This window comes from Lampetra fluviatilis, chromosome 7, assembly GCF_964198595.1.
Source record: "Lampetra fluviatilis chromosome 7, kcLamFluv1.1, whole genome shotgun sequence".
Taxonomy (NCBI): domain Eukaryota; kingdom Metazoa; phylum Chordata; class Hyperoartia; order Petromyzontiformes; family Petromyzontidae; genus Lampetra; species Lampetra fluviatilis.
In genome coordinates this window covers 777,086-799,292 of record NC_136281.1, presented here as the reverse complement: position 1 = coordinate 799,292, position 22,207 = coordinate 777,086, and the positions used below count along the sequence as shown (strand labels likewise).

Sequence of the window (22,207 nt, the reverse complement as noted above, 5' to 3'; positions counted from 1 at the left end):
ATCCGCCACACTACATGGCATGATCCTTTGGCAATTCCCAACAAGAGTTCACATTCATAAGGCAGATGCCAGTCTGTCCATAGGACAAGCACTATTAATTTTCACAAAGTGAATTCATGGCAATTGCTAAGCATTATCATCATCATTGTGAACGTTATGAATGATGACTGCCACTACAAATCTTTTTTTTTACAACAGTCCATGTAAACAAAGGCAACAACACTGATAAACATCATAGTTACACGCACAGGTCACAACACACCTCTTAAGAGTAGGTAGAAATAAGGGATGAAGCTTTAGCCTACTTTATGTTTTCAAGTTATAAGGCAGCATTTATATTGATGGTGGTACATTATTTTTGGTGTATGCTTGCACACCACAGCCAGTAGAGATCCACTAGCTTGTATATGAATATAAACAAGATCCTGCATTGTTAAAACAATGTTTACTCCATTAACTGTAATTAGTTCTGACGTTACCTAACATATAAAACCACAAGCAATAGACATGCATAACTCAACATGTAACAAATATATAACTACAATTTAATTATTCACCTCACGAATACATCATTTATATCCAGAGAACTTTCAAAATGCCAAATGCACTTCAAGCGTTTTTATTACCATATTTACCATTGTTACACCTGTCTTTCGCAATTACCTTTATAAGTGTTTCAGACCAAAGCCTAGGCACAGTTTAATGCTTTACTCGAAGTGTTGCAGCCAAGCCACTCGGCGTTGCACTAGATTTCACTCGCTGTGCCGTAACTATTTCTGGAAAAGTGATGGAACTATAAAGTATGTTATGCAGAATGTAATACATTGCAAGGGAAATATTTAATATCACCAAAATGTTCTGCTATGCAGCCCATTTCTGTTTGTATTTCATATCCTACTGCTAATTTCCCTCTAGAATTGTCTGGATTAGTACAACAACATAAACAACACACCACTTAGAAGTCGCATTTCTAATAAAGACTGCAGCTGTGCAAACGGCTGATGCATTTGCTCAATAAATGCTGGAGCATGCACACAGACAATTTTTACAACTTTGCCTTGTACTGCAGAGTTGCCTCTCACTTAAATACCTCTTTATTTTATACAAGCTAGCCAGAATAAGCTAAAGTTTAAAGGATAAAAAATGCATTATCCTTTCTTCCATATTGTATAATTTGTTATGTAGACAAACATTCTCAAAAGAGACGCACAATGTCTCCCAAACATCCTTGAAATTATTCAATGAACAAACATAAGGGTGCAAATTGGCTTCTGCAAGTACCATGGCCTTCTTTTTCTTCTTTTACTCTCTCTCAGTCACTACTATGTAGTACATTTTGCCTATCGCTCTCCAGTTATCATTATGTGGCCTGCCCATTTACACTTAATCCCTTTTGCCCTCAAAGCTGTCCCCCCTCCAAAGATCCATTGGAGAAACACTCTCTTTCCTACTTAGAAAAATCTTCCTTCCCTGAAAAGTTGGATTCATCTGTTGAAGCCTGTGAGGAGGATGATGATAAAGAAGATGCAAAAAATGTAAAATGCTTCTGATCCATCTCTTTTCCTCATCACTAAGGCATTCTTCTTGCCTGGGCCTTTACGATTGTAGCCAGAGTGATTTCTGGTCAACGGACCCAGATGTCGAAAAACAATAATATAAAATTGGACATAAGTCAAGCGAGACTCCTTGTGGACATACGCCACGGAGTGGAGCTAAAAGGGTGTCGTGGTGGCGGGATGTTATCTCATTCGCCTGGTATGCAGGAGGTAGTGGGTTCAATCCCAACCCTGAAGCCTGTATATTTGGAGTTTGCATATTCTCCCCACAGGCATGTTGATTTTTCTCCGGGTCCTCTGGGTTTTCCCTCCATAATTAGAAACATGCGTGAAGAGTATTTGGCTGCTGTAAATTTCCCCATAAGCTACTTCTTTCAGCTATCATTTGTGACCAGGTTGCTTCTGTAAAAGAGCTGTATACTCAATGGGCCTTACATGGTAAAATAAAAAGTTTAGTTTTAAGTGACTGAATTGGTACATGCCAAGGGTTGCTGCAGGGAAAAGAGACTGAGGCATTACTCCTGCACGTATGTATGTTAAACTTCTTTCGCACCCGATATAGCCAACCATGCTAAATCAATTGTAAATTTACAATCCTGTCTGTCGTGTCCATGGGGTGATGGTCATAACATACGTTTTCCGATTCCTTGAGAAGTTCAGTGTCTTCCACTGGGATGACGGCATCAGCTCCAGACGGGATGGGTGCTCCCGTGGTTACTCGCATCACTTGGCCTGGCATCACCGTCTGCACAGGCTGAACGATTCACGAAAGAATGTTCTTAATTCTGGTCGACACACAGCAACTCTTATAGTGTCAATTCAACCAGAGTGTTTCCTAGAGAATTGAGGATAGATTAGATGTGCAATGAAAGTTACGTGACAACTTTCTAAAATGTAAACTTCCTTTTGGAAAAGGCTGCATGTCAGAAGACAAGGCATGGTACACGATAGGGCATCATCATCAGCTCTGACTGATCTGTCAATAAGGCTATTTTATAATTAGGATAAGTCAATTACAACGCAATAGGATTTGGAAACTTACTTTTTATTTAAGAATATTTACAATAATTTAGCAAATAATTCTGAAACACATGTGGTCGGTCGTAATGCAGAATGTCCAAGTAATTTCTGCAAGACTTCCTCAGTGTAATAATGACGAACAGCTCAAGACACTAATGTCGCACTGGCAACTCAAATGGGTCATGCCTTTACAGTGATGTTTGGCGCTCGATACAGTAGCACAGAGCGATAACGGAGCGATGCTTCTGTCGGTACTCTCACTCCCTCGCGATGTTGCAAAGATCTCTACGTTTGCACCGGGCTTTAAATGGCAACGTCAAATCACGAGAGAGAAGCTTGCACAAGATTACACGCATTTGTCAACACCCATTCCCTCAGCTCAGCCAACACTGCGGCTAAGATATGCCTCATATCTCACTACAAGCAGAACAAGCAGAGAGTGTACACTGGCTCAAAGAATTGGAACACAGCATCACGATAATGTATCTGTGATAAAACAATGAATAAATATACTGTATTTCCAGGAATCAATGCTCACCATCACCTATATCCATTGTCTGTAGTGAAAATAACACAAGAACCCATGATAATCTTGCTCCTGCACAAATAGTTATCACCCAAACACAAGCATACCAGTTAACATTAGGACTGAGGCAATTTTTTGCGATGTGTAAATATGAGAATAGGTTTTTCCCCTTTTTTTCTGGCAACAAAACAGGTTTTAAGATGTTAAAACACCAAACTGAAACCTTTAACAAGGAATCATGTCTGCATTAACAACGCCTTTTGGCATCCTCTGGTCTAACACCGTTTGAGACGAGGCTCAAAAGAAAGCTGTCTCTGGTGTGGACCAATCAGTTTCAAGGACAATGCATATATTATCAAAGTATGTTTTTTGTTTGCATTCTGACCACAAGCATTGTAGTTACTGCAGACACGATTCCTTGTAAAAGGTTTCAGTTTGGTGTTTTAACATCTTAACACCTGTTTTGTTGCCAGAAAAAAAGGGGAAAAACCTATTCTCATATTTTGGTACTGGCAAAGGAGGTCCCATGATGTAAATATATGCCTTGGTATGTTTGTTCAATAACAGTTGTGTGGTGGTGGTTAATATGCAGGTACCTGCTTTCCGGCATGTGACTCTCCAATCACAATGCGATCCCCTGGCCCATCAGCAGCTGCACACAGACAACAGAGACAGCAGGACGCACAAAAGCTAACAGACACACGCTACCCACATGAAGCCTTGCAAACACCAATTGTCCAGCAGCTTGCACACATCCAAACAAATCAGGATAAACATGCTGGAACCATAACATGATGAGAGCATGTCGACACTTCCATGTCACCGAGTCACATTTCTTGTTATTTACCTCCACATGATGCGTATTATTCTACAGAGTGTAAGACTGTGGTCATCCATAAAGACCGTACAACATAAAGACACAACGCCTGATCCACGAATATGAGAGACATCACAGTGATGATACACTACTCCGCTGCTTCTGACGCGATTGTCTGACTTGACCACCTGAATGTGAAATTGTAGTTGTTGCTCTGCAATCTGCATCAGCAGCCATTCGAAGGAAGAAGATTCCACACACTAAATACTTGAAGGGGCGACTTTGCACACATATTTGCAGGCCAATCAGGAAGCATGTCGATATCGGGAATTTATATCCATGTTAACGTGTTATTTCAGAAATTCACTTGCGATTCCATGAGTTGACATGCCTCTACTATAAGCTAACAATAATTAACTCGGGTGTACATGAGGCTGTATGAGATGTTTGCATTACTTGTAAGTTCCCAATATAATTATGTCTTTGAAAGTATGTGCATGTACGAAAAGCATCTAACATAACACAATGCAAGAAACTGCACGAAAAACATAACTAGCTATAGCCCTCTTTTAGCAAATTGGAAAGTTGATCTCTTGGGGGTATGATGTGAATGCCAATTATGGCAGGAGTGAAAACCATTTTTTACTGCTACTTGTAGAGTAAAGTTGGCATATGCAGTGAAACATTAATTGCCCATAATATTCTGCATAATCTGTGTTTGTCTTGCCTAATGCTTGGTCTTGTCAGGAAGTGCCTTACCTCTGACAGCATAGCCATCCTTGATGGAAGCAGGAAATGGAGGCAGATTGTCTTTTGCCACTACATCCTGAGCCAACACTCTTCCAAGACCGTCTGCAGTGAGTGACAAATCCATGTCAGCAAACAGTCACCCCACATCTCAACCCAAATAAGCAAGCCCTGTACAAAGCCCTATTAACCAGAGGCTGGCACACAACTACAGAGTGTAATAAATACTGTAAAATCAAGAGCAGAGTTTGGAAATACGAGTAGAAATATGTATTTGTGTAATAACCATGCCGTCAAATTACGAGTCACCGACTCGAAGTGCAGAAGACAAAACGTTGGTAACATACTCTCAGCAAAAAAATAATCGGTGTTCCCAAAACCAAACAGACAATGTCTCTCCATAGTACAACAGTTGACTTTCTACAAATTGAAATACTAATCGTACTGCCACTGAATGGATCATTGGCCAAGTTTATCCCTGGTTGGGAGTTGAACTCACGATCTCCTCCGAGTCTAGTGCTCCAATGCTCGTGTGTTAACCAGATTAGGTGGTGTAGGTTGGGTGTATCACAACCCTCACCTTTGTAATGCAGGTGCTCATGGTTGAGGATCGGTGCCGTGTCCAGCACAGTGACGAAGGCCTTGTCCATGGAGGTGAGAGGGAAAGGGGAAGAGCGCGCTCGCCTCGCCACCTTCGTTACGTCCACCGCACTGCGCGCTACGCACCGCACCCCACGCACAGGACACACCACCCCACGCACACATCGCGCACCAAATCTAACGGCATTTTACATACCAGCGTACGCCACACACATCACTGAGACGGCACACCACAATACAAAACAAAGATCCCCTGTGTAGCCTTAACAGACTAATCTTGATTTGACGGTTGGGGCAAGTGCTGTTAGCTAGTAGCCCCTATGAAGGTTGGCACAGCACACTAAGGGTTGGGTGGCCAAAACCACACCCGACCGCCTTCATCACTCCAATGGCAATGGTTTTTACACACCGCAACCAGGTACTCATTTGAGGCCGAGTCGACCTAGGGGAGCCCCAGGACCAATTCAGATAATCAAAGTAGTAATCGAACACGGGTTGCTGGGTTCATAGCACAGCACGCCAACCACTACGCTACGACAATAGCGAACACAGTAACATGCTTACCAAAGGGCACACACTGCACAATACGTAACACACAACCACGACGATGGATTAGTCAGTCAAATTTTCTCTCGCAACACTTGGCTACGTTCATGGATCCAGACAAAGTGTACATTTCACATTCCTGTAATACAGGGGTCCCCAACTCCCGGACTGCAGACCGGTACCGGTCCGTGGCCTGTTAGGAACCGGGCCACACAGCAGGAAGCAAGCGGTGAGTCCGCGCGTGGCCCGCCAATTATTTTATTTACCACTTCCGTCCGCGCCTCTTTCCCGCACTTGTCTCAGTCACAGTTTTGGTAAGCCCACAAACAACTTACCCTAGCCAAAATGAGTAAAAATCAAACGTCGCTGGAGAGCTTCTTTGAAAAGGGGGAAAGACCCATGAAAGACCCGTGAAAGACCCGTGAAAAAATTGTCTTCCACGAAACAGTTCCCTGGTGCCAAAAAGGTTGGGGACCGCTGCTGTAATGGGATCCTGTCTCTGCAGAGGTCAAGCACTGCTGACTTCCCACAAAGTGGTACTTATTTTATGAGCCCCAGAAAGGATGACAGGCTGAATAAAGCCTCTGCTGGAATTTTAACTGACATTCAAATCGTGAGTTAACCACGAGGTTAACAGTACCAATGGCTAAATAATGTTATATTTATATATTCTTTGACAAAATATTTTAAAATTTCCCGTACCTTTCAGGTCAAAATGAGATTGATAAGCATATGAGATTTGTTAAACACTGTTGCTGTACCTCGTTCACTCTTGCATCTGCAAACATGACCACGTTTCCCCATTTTTCAGCTCTCTACTGGGCTCATGCTACAACTCACAAATCAATTTCACGATTGCTCTTGTTGTTTCCAAGACCCTACAAAGGCTTGCCCACGTGTCTCATCTCAGTCTGCTCTCCGCTTTGGTAATCAAGGCCTATGATGGACACCTCCAATGAACCCTTTGCAGTGGGAGTTCACTTCTCATCCACCTCTACTGTTTAGAACTCCCCACCTCCTCCCTCTGATCTCAACTGGTTCAAGTTCAGACTTTTCTCCACTTACATAAGTAGGTTTTCAGAGCAAATAATAAGCTTCACAATTGTTGTTTTGGTTAAGCCACAATGATTTGGCCAAATATTTGTCCTGTAACCCTCCAACACCTGACACAGACAAACAAATGAAACTGGCACGTGTACAAGCGTCTAACACTCCAATTATTATTGTTCCAGTTTACCGGTAATTTGAACGATTCTCAGAACCACGAGCTATCAAATTATCTCGCTATCATGATCCACTTCTCATTGCAATATAAATTTGTTGCCAATATCCTCTTGCATTAGTTCCACATGTAAAGAATTCTCCCTCTTCCTGACCATCCTTGAAATTGCAAACTTCTATTGTACAGCAACTTGAGAAGCAATCATCCTGAGATAACTTATAATAAAAAAACATGTGTTTGACTATAACAATAGAAGGCGATATTGTACGCCTCATTAAACAAATATTAAAAGACAAATTAAAAGTAGCTTGACCATGATCACGTCTTAGTTATAGTTGTTCAAACACTAAATTAATTAGGAATCATCCATTGCATAAAAGTAAGCAAACGTAAACATATGATGTTAATGTCTGTAGGTCTGTCACAATCAATATAAAACCTGACAAAGCACCAGACTGGCATCATGCCATCAATGCGGATGCAGAAAAAATTAACCGTGAACATTGTATTTCTTGCACAAATGTAGCAGTGAATGGATTACAGGCAAGTTGAAAGTACAGGAATAAAAGTGATAATATGCTAACTCCTTCGCATAAACGCCAAAACAGTTGCTTTCACAAAGATGGATGTGCAATCCTCACTCGAAAACTTATTTTTGCGTATTTTAACATCCTTAAATTGAAATTGAAAAAAATCACATGTCAAAACATTCTGTAATAAAAAAAGAACGGGTTTAGTCGTCTTCTTGCATAGGGCAAGTACAGTATGTGTAAATTACAGGTCAAAGGTTTAAGTTTGTAAGCCACGTGACAGCTTCAGGAGGAGGGCGCACTAATACTGTCCAGTTCGACCGGGAACGGGCCTAGTGGAATGGAGTTGTCTGCGATATTGTCCATTGTTTGGTTGGGGTAGCCACAAGACACTGCACTGTGTGGGGTCATCTTTAATGTTACACTCGTGTAAGTGGGAGTGCACAGCAACCAGTCGCGGTTCTGAAGCGGTTGATGCAGCACAGTTTTTTTGGTAGACCAAAGCCAACGGTTTTAGTTAGAGATGATCAATAAAGTGTAACTTGCGGACCCTTATTTGAAAGCTATGTATACAACACTGTTACAGATGTTTGTTCTTAGGAAATCAGTCAATTATGATGCAAACCTATTACTGATAAGAAGCAGGGGACACCTTCGGATAGATAATAATGACCACTGAATTATCGTTTTGTTAACGAATGAATGGCCAATGGGTTGTCATGGATTAGAGGAGTTACAATGAATACACGAGCGAGCAATGCAGCAGCAGTGTTCAAGGCTCAAATGAATACGCTGGTTGCGCCGAATCTGACCCAGCAGCAGAAATTATGGGTGAAAGGATTCTGGTGCCCTCACAATTCAATTAATGATATTGCAATGCCGGACGAAAACAGTCTAATGAGGGTTGTTTGTGAGAGTTCGATTCTTGCCCATGTTAGCCATGGCCAGGAATCGAACTCATGTCGATGAGTGCAAAGCAGAGTGTACTAACCAATGTGTTACTGCCCCCCCACCCACGTTTCATACAAATCAACAAAACATTGATTATTACACATGTGATTTCATGTTTGTGTCAAGAGATACAAGAATTGCTATTGATGGATGAATACAATAAATATCAGTTCCAGCAAATGTGGAAGTTTTATCTTCCTATGACAGGGTCAGTCTCTCCATATGGCCCTTGTTAAATTCCCATACAGAGGTACCCAGGACCTTACCCTGCCATTAACTTCCACCTATCTCAAATGCAATACAGTCTTCCCTTTGCTTCTTTCCAATCCGTGTGCACAATGCAATATATGACCACTTATTAGTTCTATCTGAATTAAGGTGAGGGGTTAGGACACCGCCTCACTTGGTTTATACATTAACAATGCGTTTCCACTTCAAAAGTGTATTCTGAAAAGAAAATGTCATGCCATACTTTTCATTCAGATATGTACACGTGACCAGGAATGAACTGGAGAGCCAATTAGAATGCACTAACCCACCAGTCGTCCATGACTACTAGAAACCATAGAAAAGCTCCAAATGAATAAAAATGCAAATGTATAGCAATCACCATCTGTCTCAAAGCTCATTTGTTTAATTTGAATATGTAGTCGGTACAGGAGATCTCTTGTGTAATGGTAGCTCAATCTTATTAGGGCAGTCTCACAAGGTCTCTGACAAGTTACACAGACTGAACTACCACCTCCAAATAGCTTTGGATTACAAGTTAAATTATCATGTTTTGAGGGAATACAGATGCAAACAGCCACCACACCCATTATTTATGCTTGCAGCAAGAAGCAGCCATGTAACATTTAAATGGTTAGGTGCCATAGCACAGTAAAACCTTCTCAAAGCAAGAATCGAGTAAACCGGGATTCAGAGTAGACTTGAATGGCTGAACAAAAAAAAATAATGAAAAACTCTGACCGCACCTCCGATTACCATGGTTGGCTACATATGGTGCAAAATAAGTTCAACATAAATGGCACGCGATTTGTGCACTAAATAAGTTGTGCACAGTAGGGTGTGGTTTATCAACATGAGCAAATTAAATACACTGTCCCCGACCATTATAGTACTTAAAATGTATACTCTAATATTTTATAATATTTTATACCTACGTGACTTTACCGAAAGAACCAAAGAGTATGGATTCCTGCAGTCACTAAAGCTTTAAATCAAGATTACTAAAAATGTATGTGCATTTGAGGACTTGTAAATCTAAAGCAATATACCTATCTGTATTATGGAATTTAGTGAACTTGTACCATTGCATGCCTCGGTCATCCCCATGCTTTGATTGGACTCTCTCCATTGATTTTACATTCATCTTACAAACACGCAAACACTTTCGTGGACTAAGGTGCACAGTACTGTAGCATTTTATGTAAGGTATTTTTAAATTGTCAATTTTAAATTGTAAATATTCAGTGTATTTTTTAACTTAAAACTTTCGTGACTGTAGGAATTCATATTCTTTGGTTATTTCGGTAAAGTCACGTAGATAGAAAATAATAACAAATAAAGTGAATAAAAAAAACGCGAATGTAGATTGTAGTCTGGTTCTTAATCAGAGTGTACTGGCAGTCTATAATGTAGACTTTAGCCTGGTTCCTAACCTGAGTGAGCATACTGGCAGTCTATAATGTAGACTTATTCTTGGTTCTTTCAGTAATAAAATCTAAACAAATACAAAACAAAAATCACGTCTCGATCGCAACACAAGCAGTCATAATCAGGAAAAGAGGGGTTAGCCTCTAAAGGCAAACTGTTAATAAAGATTTAGAGATGAGCGTAGCCCAAGTGTGTCAGAAGCATGGGCGGGGCAGCTGATGTTAATGTAGGAGAAAAACAACGACACCGGCAGTGGATCTACACCAATCAAAGGGCCGCCAGGTAATCATTGCACCTCACACCACACACTGCTGAAGGTGGAGGTTGACAAGAAAACACAAATCAAGTCATGACCCAAAGTGGTTGATGACATCTTTCCAATGATTGCTGAGTTTATAACCATCCTCTCGGTTGAAATTGTGTCTGTGTCTGGATATATGGATGGCTTCATGAACGAATCTTTGTTAATAGCCAGTAGGCTTACAAAGTAGCATCGTCAAAGAAATACATTTCGTGTGAGCCAGCCGCATTAAAATGATCAGCCATGGCAGAAGTATTGGTCCTACCGTGTTTCAAATCTGTCTTATGTTCACGAACACGGTCCGAGACACGTTGCTTAGTTTCCCCAATGTAACTGCTGCCGCAGATACAGCTTGGTTTGTAGACGCCGGGATATTGCATGTCAGGAATATTATTATACTTTATTTTTTATTATTATTTCCTATCTATGTGACTTTACTGAAAGAACCAAAGAATATTCAGTACATTGATATTAAGTGTTCATTTAATGTGGGGTACTAATTACGTGTAAATGTAATTTAGCAAGTGTGTACTATTTAATTATGTGCAGTATGCCATGCAAACACAACCTGAAAGCCCCCCCCCCCACCCCATTTGTCCAGCTGAACCTGGGTTCAGTTATGTTACGCTCACAGCTCTATGCGCTCAATGTAACCATGTGGCGCAGTGTTACACACATCACGATTATTTTGCTTAGTTTTACACAATAGCATTATTTTAAAATAAAAAAATTACTTTTCATTGTACATGTACAGCGCTGTTTTTTCATAAACCCACTGCTGGATGAGATCCTCCTAGCATACAATACAGGTCATGAGGGGTTATTTTACAACACCTCACCATGTTGGTCAGTGTGAGTTAAATGTGGAAGGGGCATATATGTAGGAGCATATACATACAGTACAACAATGGTTGCTACATTGCCCTTTGTTGTCCACCGCATAGCCCTGGCATGCTGTAGTAACCCATCCAAAAACTTTAAAAGCCGGAAGCCTGCTGAGCTTCTGTGGAATATTTTTGACTCAAAATATTTTACGTTATAATTGTAGAGAAGCCATTTGGCCTGCAATACACAATGAGAGACAGCTGTCATTTTTATGCACTTCTCACAATCCTGTACTCAGAGCACTAAAAGTAATCTGCTTTATTACGTAATAAAAAGCCTTGATAATCTGTAGAAGTGTTTTATATTCTCTAGGATTTAGATACAATTTTGGCAAAAAAATAACATTTACAAGAGCACAAATTGAAAAGTTAGTGATTTTAAATTAACCGTGTCAGTCTTCTATATTTATTATGCCAACCTCTTCGGTGTCGCTATCTATTATGTCTTTCGAACTTCTGCCGTTTCTGTAAAATGTAATGTTTATTTTTTGCACTGGGAAATATCGTTTATCCATTTGCCCAGCCAACTTCGGTGGCAACGGCTCAGAGCCACTAACAACAATAGAGTTACACCATAAGAGGTTTTTGGGTTAGATCGCGTAAATGTGTCGTTAAAACCCACCACCACCCGACACAGCCAACTAGTAAGGGTTGTCACGTAAACAGAACATGCCAATTCGTCGCTAGTACAGCACACCGGTGTGTTGGAGAGCCAAGTCACAACATTTACAATCTGAGTACGACGTTTCGCCAGTAATTACAACTAGCTTCATCAGGTGACAGCCAGATTTGTGGAGAAGTTTTACTGTTTAGTTCCTTATATAGAGGCGTAGATGTGTTGACCACGCAGCTGTGCTCTTGCACAATGTGGGGGGGGATTACTAAGGCAATGTACATTATGCGAGCTCTTTGAACTTGTCCTTTCGGTCTATTGTGTTTATTAAAATTGCCCGACCAATGGTAATCCCTATTGAAGTACGCTGCCCTTTGTAGGCATACATTTAAATAATGCATTATTTGATGATTCGGTTCCACGCAGCACTAAGGCTGTAGCTATCCGAATGGTTAATGTTATTTAGATTTCTTTCGAATTTCGATAGATTATCGAATTAGTCTATCGCCAGTAGTAGCTAGTTTTGAACAAAACGTATACATTATCAAATCAATTGAGTGTCCTTGTTGGTACGAGTGTTCTGCTACTGCTGAAAGTTGTATTTGGGAGAATTTAATAATTCTCTGTTCTGTTAGTCTCGTGCTGATCATTCATCCTGTTTGCCCAACATAACCTTTACCACACGTAATCGACGCCTCACCTTATGTAACGTGCCAAAAACGTCTGTGTGTGTCTCACGCGCGTCCACATCACTCCACATGCAGCCCCTCCCGTCATAAATATTCACGTGTCGCTGCATTTCATTACTAACGCTGAGGAAGTTGTAGCGACTATTTCTCCTTTTGTAACGCCAATTCACCCATCTTTATAGAGAGTTAACCATAACATTAATGCAACGTCACATCGCACTCCATTTCCTGGCTTCATTTCGCCACATCTAACAAAAGGTAGGTTAACTTTACGCTTCCAAATTATGCTGAAATATAAATTTATGCTAAAATAAAACATTTCCAGCTGCTTTGCGGCCATTGACTCCAATTAAATAGTTTGCAACTCCGGCGAGCTAAACATAACAACGTCTCAGAGCACTGCACCTAAAGTCTTTGAGTGTCCGTTGAATACAGTGGCACAGCGGCATTGCGTCAGCTGTTTTATCACATTGTTGCGTGCAACAATCACTGCCATCACTGCAGTCTAATGCTGTGATGTGTTTTATGGCTTCCTTTTGTGCTACATTAACTCACATTTATACAGTGATACAGTTGTAGAGTCTTCCTCCTGGACACCCCGGGTATTTAGAATCACACGGAGACGAGGTATTTGCTCAGGGCTGCTCGCCGTTTATTCTTTCTTCCTCTCTCCACACTTCCACCCGACGCGACTCCTCGCTACCTCCCGTCCTCATCTTCCTCCTTCCTCTCTACCCCGCTCCGTCTCCACACCCAGCCCCCCCTCTCTTTTCCTCCCGCTCCTCTCATACGTCTCTCCTCCAAAATCCCCCTCGCTCTCTCTCCCTCCCTCTCTCTCCTCGCCTTCTGCTCTCTCCCCTCTCTCCGGCTCTTCCTTTTCCGTCACTCTTCCCGCGCCCGCCCCTAGTTGGGTCCTCACGGTACTCCTCTACACAGCTACATGTATTGCGGTGTTCTATGAAATTTTTTTCCATATATTCTCCACCATTACATTCATGCTAATTTATAATCATTAACTACTGATGTCACTCTGCAAGAAAAACCGTGGAGTGGAAATGAAAATCAGTTGAGGCACAAACGACATTTTTTTACGTTCATTGTCCCCTCTTTATCTAGAGCTAACCAGATAATTAATTCCACGCCACATCCCACTGCATTTTCTGCCTTGATTTATTTCTTCGCCACGTCAAACTAAAGCAAGGTCAACTTTAGGCTTGCAAATTATGCTAAAAGAAAAATTTCTCTGCTGTTTTGCCACCATTGCCTCCTATTCAAATTGTTTGCTACTCCGGTGAGCTACAGCACACCATGAGTAGTCTTAGAGCACTGCCCTTAAAGTAATTTAATTTGTTTAGGCGCAAATTGCCCCTTATTTATGGAGACATTTCTCGGTGATTTTGCAGATATTTTATCGATATCCTATTTATTTCAAACACAGCGACCGAAAGCAGAAGAGAATAAAGTATCAGAGCAGTGCATTTGAACAAATTGAAGGTCAGTTGTATACAGTGCTACAGTGACATGAAGTTAGGTGTTTTATGACTTCATTTTGTGCCAGATTCACTGCCATTATTACAGTGCGACAGTAAAATGTTGTTAGGTGTTTGATGACATACTTTTGTGCAAGATTCACTGCCATTAAATTTACACAAGATTCAATTATACTCGTAAATATTACAGCTTCCGTCCTAGGATGGGCAAAGATGCTAGTTGTGTATATTCGGCACCTTTACAAATCAACGGCAGTGAAGTACATAGCATTAGAGTGCCAAGTTAAATGTCCATCCATGAAAAACGGATTTAAATATCAAACTGAAGATAAAGAGACAATATGACCTCATAAAACAAATTCAAAGAGATACAAAAACATCTAACAAGCAATGTAAAATCGGTCAATGGTCATGAAAAATGATCATACCTTACATTAAAATACCATCACTGCAAGCTTTGGCTTGAGAACAAATGTCTAAAAACATTGATATTATACAAAATTCAAGCCACTTCTATATTAAAGCATGAAATGTCTTGTTTGACTCTTTAAAAAAATCCACAATTTAAATTTGATTAAAAAAACTCAAAGAAAGAAAGTACAGTACCCAAACTTCCTGACCCTATGAGCTACATACAACATCTCCAGGAGTCTAAGAAACATAAGACAGTCATCACACAACCAGTTCGCTCATGTTCGTTGGCTGTGGATTCTTAAATTCAGAAATCTGCAGGAGCACCCAGGGTATACTCACGTCTGACTGCTGCCAGGGGTGAGATCCTGGGTTACTCCCTGCATCTGCAGATGTTTTTGTTCTGTTTAAAATCAAGCTATATAGAAAGGTTAAACACGGGCCGTGTCTGCATCAAACCACACTAGTAATGCACAAGAGCCATGATTTGATCAACCCTCATACATGTCATTGTAATCACTTCTGTATGTTAAAAACTGTTTAGTTTTATTTTTTAAACAAAACTAGCAACCCGCACACGTCTTTTTGATGCGACTGTCTATCCCTCCTTGCCAGCCAGGAAAAATTTTATTCCTAGAAAAACCCCGTCTCTCCCCACCTTTCTGTTGCCTTCTCTGTAATATATTTCATAATTTCTTTTGGTTTCTAGCTTTTTCTGTTTCTCAATTCCGCTGTCCCCCTTTCCTCCCTCCACCATATCTCACCCACTTCCCGCCCACCTCTCTCTGTTACTCTCTCACCTCTACACCTCACTCTCCTTACTCCCACCTCTTCTGTTACCACCTCAATCTCTCTTTCCTCTCAGTCTCCTCCTCTCCCGCTGCTTGTCGCATTCCCTCGTGGTCCTCTTTCCGATTTGCTCTCCTTCCTTCCTCTGTTTCACGCCCTTTCACTTTCTGCCAGCCCCTCTCCTGCCCCTCACCTTCATCCTTTGTTCTAATATAGTACGGTAGTATGATCATGAGAGTATGCTAATATGATAACATTCGTGTATACCATATCAGTACAGTGAACCCTTAATATTTGCGGGTATGATAATGGAAGTTTTGTATTTTCGCAACAAATTGGTCGTAGTACTTTTCGAAATTCGTGGGGTTCTATTTTAAATATGATCAGCTGCAGCACGGTACGACCCGACAACGGTACTAGCCGACAACGGTACTAGCCGACAACGGTACTAGCCGACAACGGTACTAGCCGACAATGAGCAGAGATGATCAGCTGCAGCACGGTACTAGCCGACAACGAGCAGAGATGCGTGGCAGCGGCGTGGATCGTGAGCGCATGAAAGTTCCCCCCCCCACGCAACGCCGCTCCTTCTCCGTCTGCCTTGGCGGCCATGCTGTTTACATGCGAGGGCTTCCCTTAACTCTGTGAAATTACGTACCCTATAATATTCATTTGTTTATTCATTGATCGTTGCACTTATAAACGTGTTTATGTTCACCATTATCAAAGGTAAGTTAAATAACACAATAATACTGTTTGGTATAATATATGTGTAGTGGTAATGAATGGAGACCCAGTCTTCACTGGAGACAATACGTTTATTTATAACAATAACTATAACACGAGGTCCCTAGCACAAAGGGGGTATCGGCCCCTCCACCCGATACCCTGGAGAGATATAGCCTCCGGGCTAGCGTGTCCGACTCACTGGGACCACTTCCTCTATATATATCAACCCTCCAGCTAGTGGGACCTAGGGGAGGCTAGCTGATCCGACCCAGCCAAGGTCCTCGGGTTCCGGCCACTGACCCGCTCAGTCCCGGCCTTTAGAAGGACGGCGGGTCTGGGGGTTCCCAGGGTCCTATGCTAGGCTGGCTCTTCGGGTCTTCAGCTTGACGACGACTGGCAAACCTGTTCAGAGGTCCGCCTTATATACAGTTCCCAGAGTCACTCCACCCCTGGCCACGCCTACTCTCTGGAACCTTCTGGAGGGACCTGGACTATTGCATAATCCCTGGGGGCCTGGGGTGTATACCTCCGGTTCCCAACCGCCCTCTGGGTTCCCTGGCCTAACGGCGTTACTTAATACAGACCATACTCACCCCCTGTTGACCCATGGCTGGCGCCACACCAGGTAAGTAGCGGTGACTGCGTATAATGCTATCAACACCCACTACATATGTATTCATTCATATAGACATACAGTTTATATGTTTTAATAATCTATATATATATAAAAGTCAAAAGTTGTGTGTGGGTTTGTGGCGGGGTTTGTGTGTGGGTTTGTGGCGGGGTTTGTTTGTGGTGGGGTTTGTGTATGGTCGTGCGCTTGGCTCTCCAACGGTGGGGTTTACGTAAAAAAAATAGCCAGGTACCACACCGTAAGCTCTGCTGGGAAGCAAAGCACTATTCCTTTTTCACATGTCAACTTTAAATTAATTTAATTAGTGATTTAGTGCGATTTCTGTGCGCTTTCTTTTTATTTATTTATGACGCGTGCACGACCATACCAATTCACGCGCCTTTGGTGGGGAGGACGGCCCATAGCCAAGTCGCACGCCTTCGGTGGGAGGGGAACATTTTCTTTCGCGTTAAAAATCCTATAATAATACACTAAACGCTCAGTTTAATTCTTCACTGTCTCATGTCCCCCCCACCCCGATGCGTGCAGTTATTACTACTGTACAGTCGGTAGATGCTACCACTATAGGTCGTAGATATTACTGCAGAGCGGCCGGGGACATCGTGCCTGGGGGGGGGGGGGGGGGATGGGGAGTCAGGGGTAGCAGCCCAGCCCCAGCCTGTCAAGGTGCCACCTCGGCCGGCTGGACAATCTAGGCGAGGCCAGAGGCTCTGCACGGGACTAGGCCTCACCACGCCACTGTCAGGTGAGTACTTTGTGCTATAAAGTCGATAAATACTGCTATAATCAGCATGTACTACTGTAGTGATAGCAGGTACCACTACAGTCGGTATGCACTGCTGCAATCATAGCAGGTACCACCACAGTCAGTATGCACTGCTGCAATCATAGCAGGTACCACCACAGTCAGTACGCACTGCTGTTACATTTTTAAGAGTAGTTTTGAAATATTTTTAAGACCCGGGCAATGCCGGGTACTTCCCGCTAGTGTAATATATGTTTATGCCACCTAACCCTATTTTTGCGGATTTAATATTTGCACTATTCTCCGGGAACGTATCCTGACGAATATTATGGGTTTACTGTATTAAAAGACGATAGCCAAATAAGCTAGCAATAAGTAATCAACAGAATACACAATGATTCTTCCCAAATGTAGCTTCCATGACATTGGTTTATTTTGCAGGTGGAATTCCCAGGCTGCTTACCTTGAGGGGCATGCACTCTGCTGCAGGAAGGGATCCGTGGCTGCAATACAAATGACATTATTATATTTTACTGTTGAGCACCCCATATTACAAACAAAAATCGAATATTACATTATCACAGTCATGCAAACACATTTTCAAATGTATTGTACAGATATGTATATCGTTCGGTACTATACATATATGCAAAGGACACTTATTTTATAGAGATGGTCTCGAGTGACTCATGAGAGTAACGTCAATTCTATATATGTTGTAGAAGGGCTAGAAAGTTGAAATTTGAAACATTTATTTTAGTATATGTTTCTGCTTAGAAAAATAATTGTTTTTGGGTTCCCCAGATATAGGGGCATTTTCATAAATGACTTTTTTTTTTAACCCAAACCTGCATGTCGAGGGTCAGGAAAGCACTTTGTATTTGGAAAAAAAAACTACCTGATAATAGCTTAAATTATATTTGTTCGTTATTGGAAAGCGAAAAGGGTACACAAATTACCAGTGGCTTTGGCTCGTAAACAAAGCGAGCTATAAAAAAGACCAGCGTTAGTGAAAACAATGAGGAATGATGGTGTTAGTGAAAACAGTTTGAATGTGGGCAGCCTCCCAGAGTAAAATCAGGCTCTTGAGTGCAAGCTCATTAATTATCTCAGCCTGGTCCTCAATGACTTTGTAGGGGGGAAAAACATTTGTTTTTACAAAATTTGGCCTAACTCAGCTCTTGAGTGTTAAACTATAAAACGGTTTTGACAGATTACACGTGTTGAATCACTCGGAAGACATGCCATGTAGTGGTTGCTTAGATGAGATTGATGGAAGGGACTACAGTGGAACCTGGTGCTGTGGATTAACCGCACTGGCCATGGTTTACGATAATTACCAAAAAAAATGAACTCGTGGAGCTCACTGGAGGACATTAAGCGAAGCATGCCACAATACCCAAAGTGGATCTCACACAGCCAAAATAGAGCCAGAACCGAGATGGCATGTGCTGTTTTGGCTCCGGGTTCGGCCTGAGCACGCTCCGTGCTGGGTCATGATGTATGCATGGAAGCAGTGTGCAAAGCAAAGTGCATTACATGGAATGGAGTCTGTACGGGTAGAGCCCAGAGCCCAAACATGGACTTTTAAAATTACAATTGTAGGCCTAATTTTTAGACTGTAGAGGACATGCACTACACCAATGTACGGTACAGCACATGCATGGTATTTTCACCAAAACCTTTAGGTACAGGACTGCAGCAGGCAAAACGACATTCCTGTGGAAAAACTTAGGTATCCCGCTCCACGTTTTGAATGCCACTCAAGCGCCGAGCCGTGCAATGTTTTACAGGGCTGCAACTAACCCGTTTTCTCTTTATCCACATCTTCACTTATCCTTCGAATGCCCTTATTATTATTTATATTTGTTTATTCTTAAATAAATGTATTTTTAAATCCTTTATATTAAGTTCACTTGCGCGCTTGCTTGCTTACGACCGTGCAAATCTTTCGGTCGTTTTTTAACCCACTTCCCATGATCCAATCAAGCTGACATTTTCCACAGACTCGTTGTGCGTGACAATTAATGTTCGTGACAATTTTTTTCAAAAAATTTACACTTTTTAGGACAAAAATATTATATTTAATTACCAATTGCTTAATGGTGCCATGCAATCATCTGACCCATAGGTGGCAGCCATCTCAAGCCAGAGGACGAGAGGACTCTAGCCTTAGTGAAAAACTTTGTTTTTACGGGTTATATTTTTTTAGTTTTTATAGTGATAAGTCAAGAAATATCTCTCCGGTTGCCTGGATAAAAAGTGGGCCATGTCAATGCCCAATCCTGGACGGCTATCTCAAAAACAGAATAAACAATCTTAAAACCCTACAATAATTGCTATGGATAAACATAGCTTCATTATATATAAGTGGATCTATGGCAGTCTTCGTCCAGGGTCATTCTCAAATGTGATGTGTGATGGGAATTCCTGTAACACATGTCTTGATTTCAATAACTGTGAGGAATTGGTGATGAAAATATAGCATTTATATGTTTAATCATAAAAGTATTTCAGTGCATTTGTATAACTTATATTAACTTATATTCCTATTTTCAAGAAATGCAACTGCACTGGTCACCTTACGAACAGACTGGTCCCTCTCGTGGAAAATCTGTAATTTACAGCATTGGCTCTTCGTTGCCAATGGGGATGAGTGTTGCCCCACTGCTTGCTAAAGTTGGGATTCCCTTTGACTTGAACACAGGCTATACCAGCTGTGAGAGTAGAATATTTTTAGAGACAGCCTCTTTCTCCTTGGCAAAATATTCCCATAGTCCAAAAAGGAACTCAAAACATAATTTGCTGATAACAATCACTGATCAGCTCACATATAATACTTCAGAATATTACATATGATAAACGAATAACAGTACTAGTACACCCTTGCTGGCTGATAATTTCAATACAGCCATAGAAGTACTGCCCAATTTAGTGACAGTCACTGAAACCGTGTACATTTGTTGCAAATAGAAGCATTATGCTTATATTTGCATAATGACACAGTGTATTCCAGCTTACTGCAATGAAGGCCATATCAATTAAGCAGCCATTAATTCAACGATTATTGAGAATTTGGTGAGCCCTTTGAGACAAAGTATCTTTGGTAACTGGATACATGTGAAGGTGGGGTAAGCATTTTACTTCTCGAGGTGGTAGGCTTGAATGCTGGCCTTCTCCATGACCTTCACACTGCACGGCCTTGTCAGGCAGTCCCGACTGGCTGGTGATGCTGTGAACCTGCCCTGCCAGCTCCTGGTGCACAGCCTTGACCCGCACGCTGGCATCGCGAAGGAGGTCCACTGCATGGCTCAAGGCTGGCAGCACAAACTGGAAGCATTCCTGAACATAGCCGCAGCAGTAGCAATAAAGACGCAGGAACACATGTAAACAAAGTCATGAAGGCACACCCACTGAAACATATCGTGCACACATGCCCAAATATTACGCTGGCAAAATTGTATTGTACGGTATGGTATTTGACAAATTTGTCAATATCTCACCAAGTGTAGAAGTTAGATTTGCAGATCCAAACCACAGAAAAAACAAATGGAACGGGAACAACACACCAACAAAAGAGATGACAAGCGATGGTTAACACTGATGATGGAATGTCAGTTAAGGGAGAATAAACAAAGTAATAATGAAGTAATAGCAACAGGGGAAGTGATAAAATCAGGGTATTTGTGAGTGGGTGTGATTTTTTTGCAGCTGCAATGTGACATATATAACACCCTCTCTACATGGAAAGAATTCATTTTTAAGCCACTGGCAAACAGCTCATGGATATGGATTCAAAACCTACCAGGTGTGCACAATTTAGTTGAAAAGAGTTTTGGATTGTACGGTGAGGGCTAAAGCCTTGCCTATATTTTGCACCTGGACATGTTATAAAATTCTGGAAATGAAATCCAGATAAATGTTTACCCCTCAATGCATTTTAAAGTTCATGGCATAATTAGATGTGATGAAACTGATGCCAGACAAATTTAAAACATAAATGTTAATGCCCTTTCGTCAGAAAGTTTCCACACTATAGAAAAGTGTGCTTTTTGTTTAATTTCCACTGCATATGAGGAACATGCTATGGAAAGAACACAAGCTTTTGGCACGACTGACAGATGTATTACTACTGGTTTGTCATGACAGCACGAGCGTGCTAGTTGTCTACCACTCACACTTTTTGATTGCAGAATTGTTTTAATTGTGCTTAAATATAGTCGCACCAAATTAAAGAATGTTTATAGTTAAGTGGTGGTAAAAAACAAACACCCCACTTTGCCCAAACTATGAATGGAATTAAATGGGATGTTCAAAACAAATATAGATGATATACTATTGCTTTTCTACTTTTCAGCATGGAACTTATGCCAGGAAAAAACCTTAAATTGCAATCAATATTTTTTGGCACGAAAATGTGCAAATTACCAATAATGGGACAAAGGAAGCCAATGTATGTACGAGGTGTGTACTGGAAGGATCAGTCTCTATTTTCACAACATGTTGACAGCAGACATCCCTGACAAAGCATTATTTATTGGATAATGTTTCTCACTTCATCTCATCCGCAGCATTATTCATATATCTATCAAAGTGACCCTAACTTGTAAATACACTTGTGTTCGAATCCCTGTTAAGAACTTTACAACTATTGCACCTCAAGTTGCATCAGCTTGTGCCATGTCTGTTGACACATGACATAGCACTGAGTGGGTTTCACTTACTTCAGCTCGATTGCCTATCCAGGGGTG

At 41.4% G+C, this 22,207-nt stretch overlaps 1 protein-coding gene across 1 annotated transcript in view; it reads right to left on the bottom strand.

Annotated features, from left to right (window-relative positions):
* LOC144933377 (gephyrin-like) overlaps positions 1-22,207 on the bottom strand; it is an 82,526-nt gene that overhangs the window by 22,736 nt on the left and 37,583 nt on the right. The window contains exons 7-12 of the mRNA XM_078858079.1: positions 20,601-20,798; positions 17,920-17,959; positions 5,247-5,384; positions 4,679-4,771; positions 3,699-3,754; positions 2,191-2,310 (exon numbers count right to left, since the gene is read on the bottom strand). Coding sequence (XP_078714205.1) covers positions 2,191-2,310; positions 3,699-3,754; positions 4,679-4,771; positions 5,247-5,384; positions 17,920-17,959; positions 20,601-20,798 — 645 coding nt within the window. The remainder of the gene's footprint in view (positions 1-2,190; positions 2,311-3,698; positions 3,755-4,678; positions 4,772-5,246; positions 5,385-17,919; positions 17,960-20,600; positions 20,799-22,207) is intronic.